Raw genomic sequence first — 12,374 nt, 5'->3', positions numbered from 1 at the left:
AAACAGAGAATGCCATCCTGCTGGCCAGTGAATATATCCATGGTGCAAAACAGAGAATGCCATCCTGCTGGCCAGTGAATATATCCATGGTGCAAAACAGAGAATGCCATCCTGCTGGCCAGTGAATATATCCATGGTGCAAAACAGAGAATGCCATCCTGCTGGCCAGTGAATATACACATGGTGCAAAACAGAGAATGCCATCCTGCTGGCCAGTGAATATATCCATGGTGCAAAACAGAGAATGCCATCCTGCTGGCCAGTGAATATATCCATGGTGCAAAACAGAGAATGCCATCCTGCTGGCCAGTGTATATATACATGGTGCAAAACAGAGAATGCCATCCTGCTGGTCAGTGAATATATACATGGTGCAAAACAGAGAATGCCATCCTGCTGGCCAGTGAATATATCCATGGTGCAAAACAGAGAATGCCATCCTGCTGGTCAGTGAATATATACATGGTGCAAAACAGAGAATGCCATCCTGCTGGCCAGTGAATATACACATGGTGCAAAACAGAGAATGCCATCCTGCTGGCCAGTGAATATATACATGGTGCAAAACAGAGAATGCCATCCTGCTGGCCAGTGAATATATCCATGGTGCAAAACAGAGAATGCCATCCTGCTGGCCAGTGAATATATCCATGGTGCAAAACAGAGAATGCCATCCTGCTGGCCAGTGAGTATATCCATGGGGCAAAACAGAGAATCCCATCCTGCTGGGCAGTGAATATATCCATGGTGCAAAACAGAGAATGCCATCCTGCTGGCCAGTGAATATACACATGGTGCAAAACAGAGAATGCCATCCTGCTGGCCAGTGAATATATCCATGGTGCAAAACAGAGAATGCCATCCTGCTGGCCAGTGAATATATCCATGGTGCAAAACAGAGAATGCCATCCTGCTGGCCAGTGAATATATCCATGGTGCAAAACAGAGAATGCCATCCTGCTGGCCAGTGAATATATCCATGGTGCAAAACAGAGAATGCCATCCTGCTGGCCAGTGAATATATACATGGTGCAAAACAGAGAATGCCATCCTGCTGGCCAGTGAATATATACATGGTGCAAAACAGAGAATGCCATCCTGCTGGCCAGTGAATATATCCATGGGGCAAAACAGAGAATGCCATCCTGCTGGCCAGTGAATATATCCATGGTGCAAAACAGAGAATGCCATCCTGCTGGCCAGTGAATATATCCATGGTGCAAAACAGAGAATGCCATCCTGCTGGCCAGTGAATATATCCATGGTGCAAAACAGAGAATGCCATCCTGCTGGCCAGTGAATATATCCATGGTGCAAAACAGAGAATGCCATCCTGCTGGCCAGTGAATATATCCATGGTGCAAAACAGAGAATGCCATCCTGCTGGCCAGTGAATATATCCATGGTGCAAAACAGAGAATGCCATCCTGCTGGCCAGTGAATATATCCATGGTGCAAAACAGAGAATGCCATCCTGCTGGCCAGTGAATATATACATGGTGCAAAACAGAGAATGCCATCCTGCTGGCCAGTGAATATATACATGGTGCAAAACAGAGAATGCCATCCTGCTGGCCAGTGAATATATCCATGGTGCAAAACAGAGAATGCCATCCTGCTGGCCAGTGAATATATACATGGTGCAAAACAGAGAATGCCATCCTGCTGGCCAGAGAATATATCCATGGTGCAAAACAGAGAATGCCATCCTGCTGGCCAGTGAATATATCCATGGGGCAAAACAGAGAATGCCATCCTGCTGGCCAGTGAATATATACATGGGGCAAAACAGAGAATGCCATCCTGCTGGCCAGTGAATATATCCATGGTGCAAAACAGAGAATGCCATCCTGCTGGCCAGTGAATATATCCATGGTGCAAAACAGAGAATGCCATCCTGCTGGCCAGTGAATATATCCATGGTGCAAAACAGAGAATGCCATCCTGCTGGCCAGTGAATATATCCATGGTGCAAAACAGAGAATACCATCCTGCTGGCCAGTGATTATACACATGGTGCAAAACAGAGAATGCCATCCTGCTGGCCAGTGAATATATCCATGGTGCAAAACAGAGAATGCCATCCTGCTGGCCAGTGAATATATACATGGTGCAAAACAGAGAATGCCATCCTGCTGGCCAGTGAATATATACATGGTGCAAAACAGAGAATGCCATCCTGCTGGACAATGAATATATGCATGGTGCAAAACAGAGAATGCCATCCTGCTGGCCAATGAATATATCCATGGTGCAAAACAGAGAATGCCATCCTGCTGGCCAGTGAATATATCCATGGTGCAAAACAGAGAATGCCATCCTGCTGGCCAGTGAATATATCCATGGTGCAAAACAGAGAATGCCATCCTGCTGGCCAGTGAATATACACATGGTGCAAAACAGAGAATGCCATCCTGCTGGCCAGTGAATATACACATGGTGCAAAACAGAGAATGCCATCCTGCTGGCCAGTGAATATACACATGGTGCAAAACAGAGAATGCCATCCTGCTGGCCAGTGAATATATCCATGGTGCAAAACAGAGAATGCCATCCTGCTGGCCAGTGAATATATCCATGGTGCAAAACAGAGAATGCCATCCTGCTGGCCAGTGAATATATCCATGGTGCAAAACAGAGAATGCCATCCTGCTGGCCAGTGAATATATACATGGTGCAAAAAGGAGAATGCCATCCTGCTGGCCAGTGAATATATCCATGGTGCAAAACAGAGAATGCCATCCTGCTGGCCAGTGAATATATCCATGGTGCAAAACAGAGAATGCCATCCTGCTGGCCAGTGAATATATCCATGGTGCAAAACAGAGAACGCCATCCTGCTGGCCAGTGAATATATCCATGGTGCAAAACAGAGAATGCCATCCTGCTGGCCAGTGAATATACACATGGTGCAAAACAGAGAATGCCATCCTGCTGGCCAGTGAATATACACATGGTGCAAAACAGAGAATGCCATCCTGCTGGCCAGTGAATATATACATGGTGCAAAACAGAGAATGCCATCCTGCTGGCCAGTGAATATATCCATGGTGTAAAACAGAGAATGCCATCCTGCTGGCCAGTGAATATATACATGGTGCAAAACAGAGAATGCCATCCTGCTGGCCAGTGAATATATACATGGTGCAAAACAGAGAATGCCATCCTGCTGGCCAGTGAATATATCCATGGTGCAAAACAGAGAATGCCATCCTGCTGGCCAGTGAATATATCCATGGTGCAAAACAGAGAATGCCATCCTGCTGGCCAGTGAATATACACATGGTGCAAAACAGAGAATGCCATCCTGCTGGCCAGTGAATATACACATGGTGCAAAACAGAGAATGCCATCCTGCTGGCCAGTGAATATATCCATGGTGCAAAACAGAGAATGCCATCCTGCTGGCCAGTGAATATATCCATGGTGCAAAACAGAGAATGCCATCCTGCTGGCCAGTGAATATATCCATAGTGCAAAACAGAGAATGCCATCCTGCTGGCCAGTGAATATATCCATGGTGCAAAACAGAGAATGCCATCCTGCTGGCCAGTGAATATATACATGGTGCAAAACAGAGGATGCCATCCTGCTGGCCAGTGAATATATCCATGGTGCAAAACAGAGAATGCCATCCTGCTGGCCAGTGAATATATCCATGGTGCAAAACAGAGAATGCCATCCTGCTGGCCAGTGAATATATCCATGGTGCAAAACAGAGAATGCCATCCCGCTGGCCAGTGAATATATCCATGGTGCAAAACAGAGAATGCCATCCTGCTGGCCAGTGAATATACACATGGTGCAAAACAGAGAATGCCATCCCGCTGGCCAGTGAATATATCCATGGTGCAAAACAGAGAATGCCATCCCGCTGGCCAGTGAATATATCCATGGTGCAAAACAGAGAATGCCATCCCGCTGGCCAGTGAATATATCCATGGTGCAAAACAGAGAATGCCATCCTGCTGGCCAGTGAATATATCCATGGTGCAAAACAGAGAATGCCATCCTGCTGGCCAGTGAATATATCCATGGTGCAAAACAGAGAATGCCATCCTGCTGGCCAGTGAATATATACATGGTGCAAAACAGAGAATGCCATCCTGCTGGCCAGTGAATATATCCATGGTGCAAAACAGAGAATGCCATCCTGCTGGCCAGTGAATATATCCATGGTGCAAAACAGAGAATGCCATCCTGCTGGCCAGTGAATATATCCATGGTGCAAAACAGAGAATGCCATCCTGCTGGCCAGTGAATATATCCATGGTGCAAAACAGAGAATGCCATCCTGCTGGCCAGTGAATATATCCATGGTGCAAAACAGAGAATGCCATCCTGTTGGCCAGTGAATATATCCATGGTGCAAAACAGAGAATGCCATCCTGCTGGCCAGTGAATATATACATGGTGCAAAACAGAGAATGCCATCCTGCTGGTCAGTGAATATATACATGGTGCAAAACAGAGAATGCCATCCTGCTGGCCAGTGAATATATCGATGGTGCAAAACAGAGAATGCCATCCTGCTGGCCAGTGAATATATACATGGTGCAAAACAGAGAATGCCATCCTGCTGGTCAGTGAATATATACATGGTGCAAAACAGAGAATGCCATCCTGCTGGCCAGTGAATATATACACAGTGCAAAACAGAGAATGCCATCCTGCTGGCCAGTGAATACATACACATGGGGCAAAACAGAGAATGCCATCCTGCTGGCCAGTGAATATATCCATTGTGCAAAACAGAGAATGCCATCCTGCTGGCCAGTGAATATATACATGGTGCAAAACAGAGAATGCCATCCTGCTGGCCAGTGAATATATCCATGGTGCAAAACAGAGAATGCCATCCTGCTGGCCAGTGAATATATACATGGTGCAAAACAGAGAATGCCATCCTGCTGGCCAGTGAATATATCCATGGTGCAAAACAGAGAATGCCATCCTGCTGGCCAGTGAATATATCCATGGGGCAAAACAGAGAATGCCATCCTGCTGGCCAGTGAATATATACATGGGGCAAAACAGAGAATGCCATCCTGCTGGCCAGTGAATATATACATGGTGCAAAACAGAGAATGCCATCCTGCTGGCCAGTGATTATATCCATGGTGCAAAACAGAGAATGCCATCCTGCTGGCCAGTGAATATATCCATGGTGCAAAACAGAGAATGCCATCCTGCTGGCCAGTGAATATATACACGGTGCAAAACAGAGAATGGTATCCTGCTGGCCAGTGAATATATACATGGTGCAAAACAGAGAATGCCATCCTGCTGGCCAGTGAATATATCCATGGTGCAAAACAGAGAATGCCATCCTGCTGGCCAGTGAATATATCCATGGGGCAAAACAGAGAATGCCATCCTGCTGGCCAGTGAATATATACATGGGGCAAAACAGAGAATGCCATCCTGCTGGCCAGTGAATATATACATGGTGCAAAACAGAGAATGCCATCCTGCTGGCCAGTGATTATATCCATGGTGCAAAACAGAGAATGCCATCCTGCTGGCCAGTGAATATATCCATGGTGCAAAACAGAGAATGCCATCCTGCTGGCCAGTGAATATATACACGGTGCAAAACAGAGAATGGTATCCTGCTGGGCAGTGAATATATACACGGTGCAAAACAGAGAATGCCATCCTGCTGGCCAGTGAATATATCCATGGTGCAAAACAGAGAATGCCATCCTGCTGGCCAGTGAATATATCCATGGTGCAAAACAGAGAATACCATCCTGCTGGCCAGTGAATATATCCATGGTGCAAAACAGAGAATGCCATCCTGCTGGCCAGTGAATATATACATGGTGCAAAACAGAGAATGCCATCCTGCTGGCCAGTGAATATATCCATGGTGCAAAACAGAGAATGCCATCCTGCTGGCCAGTGAATATATACATGGTGCAAAACAGAGAATACCATCCTGCTGGCCAGTGAATATACACATGGTGCAAAACAGAGAATGCCATCCTGCTGGCCAGTGAATATATACATGGTGCAAAACAGAGAATGCCATCCTGCTGGCCAGTGAATATATCCATGGTGCAAAACAGAGAATGCCATCCTGCTGGCCAGTGAATATATCCATGGTGCAAAACAGAGAATGCCATCCTGCTGGCCAGTGAATATATACATGGGGCAAAACAGAGAATGCCATCCTGCTGGGCAGTGAATATATCCATGGTGCAAAACAGAGAATGCCATCCTGCTGGCCAGTGAATATACACATGGTGCAAAACCGAGAATGCCATCCTGCTGGCCAGTGAATATATCCATGGTGCAAAACAGAGAATGCCATCCTGCTGGCCAGTGAATATATCCATGGTGCAAAACAGAGAATGCCATCCTGCTGGCCAGTGAATATATCCATGGGGCAAAACAGAGAAAGCCATCCTGCTGGCCAGTGAATATATCCATGGTGCAAAACAGAGAATGCCATCCTGCTGGCCAGTGAATATATACATGGGGCAAAACAGAGAAAGCCATCCTGCTGGCCAGTGAATATATACATGGTGCAAAACAGAGAATGCCATCCTGCTGGCCAGTGAATATATACATGGTGCAAAACAGAGAATGCCATCCTGCTGGCCAGTGAATATATCCATGGTGCAAAACAGAGAATGCCATCCTGCTGGCCAGTGAATATACACATGGTGCAAAACAGAGAATGCCATCCTGCTGGCCAGAGAATATATCCATGGTGCAAAACAGAGAATGCCATCCTGCTGGCCAGTGAATATATACATGGGGCAAAACAGAGAATGCCATCCTGCTGGCCAGTGAATATATACATGGTGCAAAACAGAGAATGCCATCCTGCTGGCCAGTGAATATATCCATGGGGCAAAACAGAGAAAGCCATCCTGCTGGCCAGTGAATATATCCATGGTGCAAAACAGAGAATGCCATCCTGCTGGCCAGTGAATATATACATGGGGCAAAACAGAGAAAGCCATCCTGCTGGCCAGTGAATATATACATGGTGCAAAACAGAGAATGCCATCCTGCTGGCCAGTGAATATATACATGGTGCAAAACAGAGAATGCCATCCTGCTGGCCAGTGAATATATCCATGGTGCAAAACAGAGAATGCCATCCTGCTGGCCAGTGAATATACACATGGTGCAAAACAGAGAATGCCATCCTGCTGGCCAGAGAATATATCCATGGTGCAAAACAGAGAATGCCATCCTGCTGGCCAGTGAATATATACATGGGGCAAAACAGAGAATGCCATCCTGCTGGCCAGTGAATATATACATGGTGCAAAACAGAGAATGCCATCCTGCTGGCCAGTGAATATATACATGGTGCAAAACAGAGAATGCCATCCTGCTGGCCAGTGAATATATCCATGGTGCAAAACAGAGAATGCCATCCTGCTGGCCAGTGAATATATCCATGGTGCAAAACAGAGAATGCCATCCTGCTGGCCAGTGAATATATCCATGGTGCAAAACAGAGAATGCCATCCTGCTGGCCAGTGAATATATCCATGGTGCAAAACAGAGAATGCCATCCTGCTGGCCAGTGAATATATACATGGGGCAAAACAGAGAATGCCATCCTGCTGGCCAGTGAATATATCCATGGTGCAAAACAGAGAATGCCATCCTGCTGGCCAGTGAATATATACATGGTGCAAAACAGAGAATGCCATCCTGCTGGCCAGTGAATATACACATGGTGCAAAACAGAGAATGCCATCCTGCTGGCCAGTGGATATATCCATGGTGCAAAACAGAGAATGCCATCCTGCTGGCCAGTGAATATATACATGGTGCAAAACAGAGAATGCCATCCTGCTGGCCAGTGAATATATACATGGGGCAAGTCTTGATACAATTCTGCATAATGACAATGCAGCCACAGAGGTATTATGATTAGTGGTAATGAATTTCAATGTAAGAAATATAAAATAATGTATGTAATGGTGATGTTGCAGGTGGCAAGGATTACTAAACAACCTTATCATTTCCATTTGGTCTTATTTTTGTGGTTGTCATTTGTTCTTTACACGATATTTACTATTCGCTTTAGTTTTTGATTATCTTTTGTTTTGTAGCTTTCTGAAGATAAACTCTACATTGGGTTGGAGATTTCACTCGCGGTGGAGTATATTCATTCCCAAAACATTTTACATCAAGATGTCAAACCAGTCAATGTATATACTGTAGGTTTTCTTTTCCTTTAATCATTTATTCTTCAGTTAGAATGAGAGTCTAATTTTTAGACTTAAACAAAGAAGCAGAAGATATATGTTAGTACATAAAAAACAAGCATTGTCCCCCAAACTGCTTCTAAGTGGCCAGCATGTGATAGATCTGCTTCGTCAGTGGCCAGCATGTGATAGATCTGCTTCGTCAGTGGCCAGCATGTGATAGATCTGCTTCGTCAGTGGCCAGCATGTGATAGATCTGCTTCGTCAGTGGCCAGCATGTGATAGATCTGCTTTGTCAGTGGCCAGCATGTGATAAATCTGCTTCGTCAGTGGTCAGCATGTGATAGATCTGCTTCGTCAGTGGCCAGCATGTGATAGATCTGCTTCGTCAGTGGCCAGCATGTGATAGATCTGCTTCGTCAGTGGCCAGCATGTGATAGATCTGCTTCGTCAGTGGCCAGCATGTGATAGATCTGCTTCGTCAGTGGCCAGCATGTGATAGATCTGCTTCGTCAGTGGTCAGCATGTGATAGATCTGCTTCGTCAGTGGCCAGCATGTGATAGATCTGCTTCGTCAGTGGCCAGCATGTGATAGATCTGCTTCGTCAGTGGCCAGCATGTGATAGATCTGCTTCGTCAGTGGCCAGCATGTGATAGATCTGCTTCGTCAGTGGCCAGCATGTGATAGATCTGCTTCGTCAGTGGCCAGCATGTGATAGATCTGCTTCGTCAGTGGCCAGCATGTGATAGATCTGCTTCGTCAGTGGCCAGCATGTGATAGATCTGCTTCGTCAGTGGCCAGCATGTGATAGATCTGCTTCTAAGTGGCCAGCATGTGATCGATCTGCTTCGTCAGTGGCCAGCATGTGATAGATCTGCTTCGTCAGTGGCCAGCATGTGATAGATCTGCTTCGTCAGTGGCCAGCATGTGATAGATCTGCTTCGTCAGTGGCCAGCATGTGATAGATCTGCTTCTAAGTGGCCAGCATGTGATAGATCTGCTTCGTCAGTGGCCAGCATGTGATAGATCTGCTTCGTCAGTGGCCAGCATGTGATAGATCTGCTTCGTCAGTGGCCAGCATGTGATAGATCTGCTTCGTCAGTGGCCAGCATGTGATAGATCTGCTTCGTCAGTGGCCAGCATGTGATAGATCTGCTTCGTCAGTGGCCAGCATGTGATAGATCTGCTTCGTCAGTGGCCAGCATGTGATAGATCTGCTTCGTCAGTGGCCAGCATGTGATAGATCTGCTTCGTCAGTGGCCAGCATGTGATAGATCTGCTTCGTCAGTGGCCAGCATGTGATAGATCTGCTTCGTCAGTGGCCAGCATGTGATAGATCTGCTTCGTCAGTGGCCAGCATGTGATAGATCTGCTTCGTCAGTGGCCAGCATGTGATAGATCTGCTTCGTCAGTGGCCAGCATGTGATAGATCTGCTTCGTCAGTGGCCAGCATGTGATAGATCTGCTTCGTCAGTGGCCAGCATGTGATAGATCTGCTTCGTCAGTGGCCAGCATGTGATAGATCTGCTTCGTCAGTGGCCAGCATGTGATAGATCTGCTTTGTCAGTGGCCAGCATGTGATAGATCTGCTTCGTCAGTGGCCAGCATGTGATAGATCTGCTTCGTCAGTGGCCAGCATGTGATAGATCTGCTTCTAAGTGGCCAGCATGTGATAGATCTGCTTCTAAGTGGCCAGTATGTGATAGCTCTGCTTCTAAGTGGCCAGCATGTGATAGATCTGCTTCTAAGTGGCCAGCATGTGATAGATCTGCTTGGTCAGTGGCCAGCATGTGATAGATCTGCTTCGTCAGTGGCCAGCATGTGATAGATCTGCTTCTAAGTGGCCAGCATGTGATAGATCTGCTTCGTCAGTGGCCAGCATGTGATAGATCTGCTTCGTCAGTGGCCAGCATGTGATAGATCTGCTTCGTCAGTGGCCAGCATGTGATAGATCTGCTTCGTCAGTGGCCAGCATGTGATAGATCTGCTTCGTCAGTGGCCAGCATGTGATAGATCTGCTTCGTCAGTGGCCAGCATGTGATAGATCTGCTTCGTCAGTGGCTTGAGGGGTCACGTGCTATGCTGATCAGATACATTAGTCATGGGACAGGTTTTCGTTTTTTTTTAGAAACAAAGCCTATGCTGGACCAGCAAGAGACTTAAGGATTCACTATTTAATTAAAGAGGTTTTCACACAAACTAAAGTTAATTTTAATCACTAGATCTTGGAGTAATAATAATAATTTCCACTATTGGATGTGATTCAATGAAATGTCCCTGTGCTGAGATAATCTTATAAATGTTCCCCTGTTGTGTGCTGTGTAATGGCTGTGTCTGATCGTGCAGGAACATAGGTCTGATCATACCACGTCTCCTGGGTAGGAAGGACGCAAAAGAGAATATAGTCAATGTTTATGGAGTTTATAGGGATTTTTATGGCGTTTCCTATTCAGTAACACTGACCTGTGCCTTTCAAACTTCAATTCAGTACAATCATAGCACTAGCATTACAGTGGATCAGAATTTCACTATGTTTCTATTGAGCCCTGCCTGGGGTCTCCACAGAGCAAAGCTGCAGAAGACCATGACTGTGGCAGACAATGAATGACTACCCTCATCGCCACTGAAGGGAGTCATGGCAAGTTCAGGAATGAGTTCCCAAGTTTTATACATCTCATATGCTGAGTTCACAGTTGGTGATGGCATCTGAGGGGTTAAATATATGAAATCAGAGTTATGGACGATTTGAGACATTTGACAGGGGTATCTGCTGTTTCAAAGAGCAGGCACTTTGCAGATATGCAAGTGTGGCACCCCAGAGGGTCTGGTTGCCACAGTGGTAGTAATACCATGTCTGGGAGCAAAACAGGTGTTTCCTGGTCAGGAACACATTACAGCAACACCTCCTGCCCCAGACCAGAAAGGGGAGGATCCTGCCCTTTATAACTGGATCTGGATGCGGGTTTAGAGAGTCTGAGTCTAGAGTACAGTGTGTGGAGTCAAGTAGGACACGAAGGAGTAAAGAGCCAGGGACTGGAGCTGGAGCTAGCTCGTCCTGGATAGTATCCACAGAGGACCGGACGCCGGAGTCCGAGGCTGTAGGGATTACATACCCAGCAGCAGATACCACAGGGCAGGAGATTGCAGGTCTCCTGGTCCAACAGAAGCCCGGAGGCTCAGCCACACGAAAGGACCCGTACCGCCACAGAGGAGTGAGGAATACACAAGGCCTGAGTCACTAGCCATACGGGTGAGCACAGCACGTTACACTCAGGGACGTGGGCTACAACACGACTATAAGCGGGATAGCCAAAGAGTATAGTCAGAATGGCAGGCCTACAACTCCACCGGGCGAGGAGGACTCTAGGATTGTTCCCAGACTGATCAGGCCCTCATCACTAGCCGGTATTCCCGTTGGGGCCCATATAATTGCCACCAGTAAAGACCCTGGGACTGCACTGCAAAGACTCCGTGTTGTCATTACTGATACCTTTCACTACCACCACCATCATCCATACACGCTGCCCTGAAGCTCCACTCTTCCTGTGGGGAGTGACATCACCTTGCTGCACATACCACCAGCTTCAGTGGACTGCTCCGCAGCGGCGGTTCCCAATAACCGCAATCCACAGGTGGCGTAGTCGAACTATACATAACAGATATACATAAACTACCCTTAGATTGACAACCTGGGTCACGGACCGGGTCACCGCCACGGTGACTACAACCCCCAGCATCTACAGGTCCGGCTCCGGGTACCCCACGGCCCAGCGGGCGCATCACAAGCACCATCTTTAAACCTCAAACTTCTGCCATACATATGTTGAAGGGTTGTAACTAATGAGATCCATGCACAAACACTTTCATTAAAATATAACATCATTAAATCTTTATTACATGCTGATTAAAGCACGTGTTTACTTGAATAGGATGCTTTATTTTTGGGGGCAAAACTGTTCTGTTCCTCCTTAGATTTTGCAGTGTGTTGTGTGACTCTAACTTTTTTAAACATCATTATTGCTGCCGACACAATATTTGACAAACAATAAGGATAATTTGTTTTAACTTTTCGCATTTATCTTCCTCACCTTCACCTATCGATTTATTATCAATTGATAAAAAATGTAAATGTTTTAAAATACAATTTTGTTCATCCTAACATATACTATTTTATATCTATTATAAATTATTGT

General features: G+C 46.3%; 1 protein-coding gene across 5 annotated transcripts in view; it reads left to right on the top strand.

Moving 5' to 3' along the window:
* Positions 1-12,374, top strand: part of LOC141153432 (uncharacterized) — an 86,464-nt gene that overhangs the window by 69,094 nt on the left and 4,996 nt on the right. For 4 of the 5 annotated variants that reach the window (XR_012247303.1, XM_073638210.1, XM_073638211.1 and 1 more), the window contains one exon: positions 8,085-8,192. The exons of the other annotated variant lie outside the window; for it this stretch is intronic. Coding sequence is in view for 1 of the 4 variants with exons in the window: in XM_073638210.1 (XP_073494311.1) it covers positions 8,085-8,192 (108 nt within the window). In the remaining 3 variants the exon portion in view is untranslated. The remainder of the gene's footprint in view (positions 1-8,084; positions 8,193-12,374) is intronic. 5 annotated transcript variants of the gene reach the window in all.

This window comes from Phyllobates terribilis, unplaced genomic scaffold (genome assembly GCF_046119375.1).
Source record: "Phyllobates terribilis strain yellow unplaced genomic scaffold, ASM4611937v1 Scaffold_7__3_contigs__length_470593459, whole genome shotgun sequence".
Classification (NCBI taxonomy): Eukaryota; Metazoa; Chordata; class Amphibia; order Anura; family Dendrobatidae; genus Phyllobates; species Phyllobates terribilis.
This window is presented reverse-complemented; position numbering and strand designations above follow the sequence as displayed.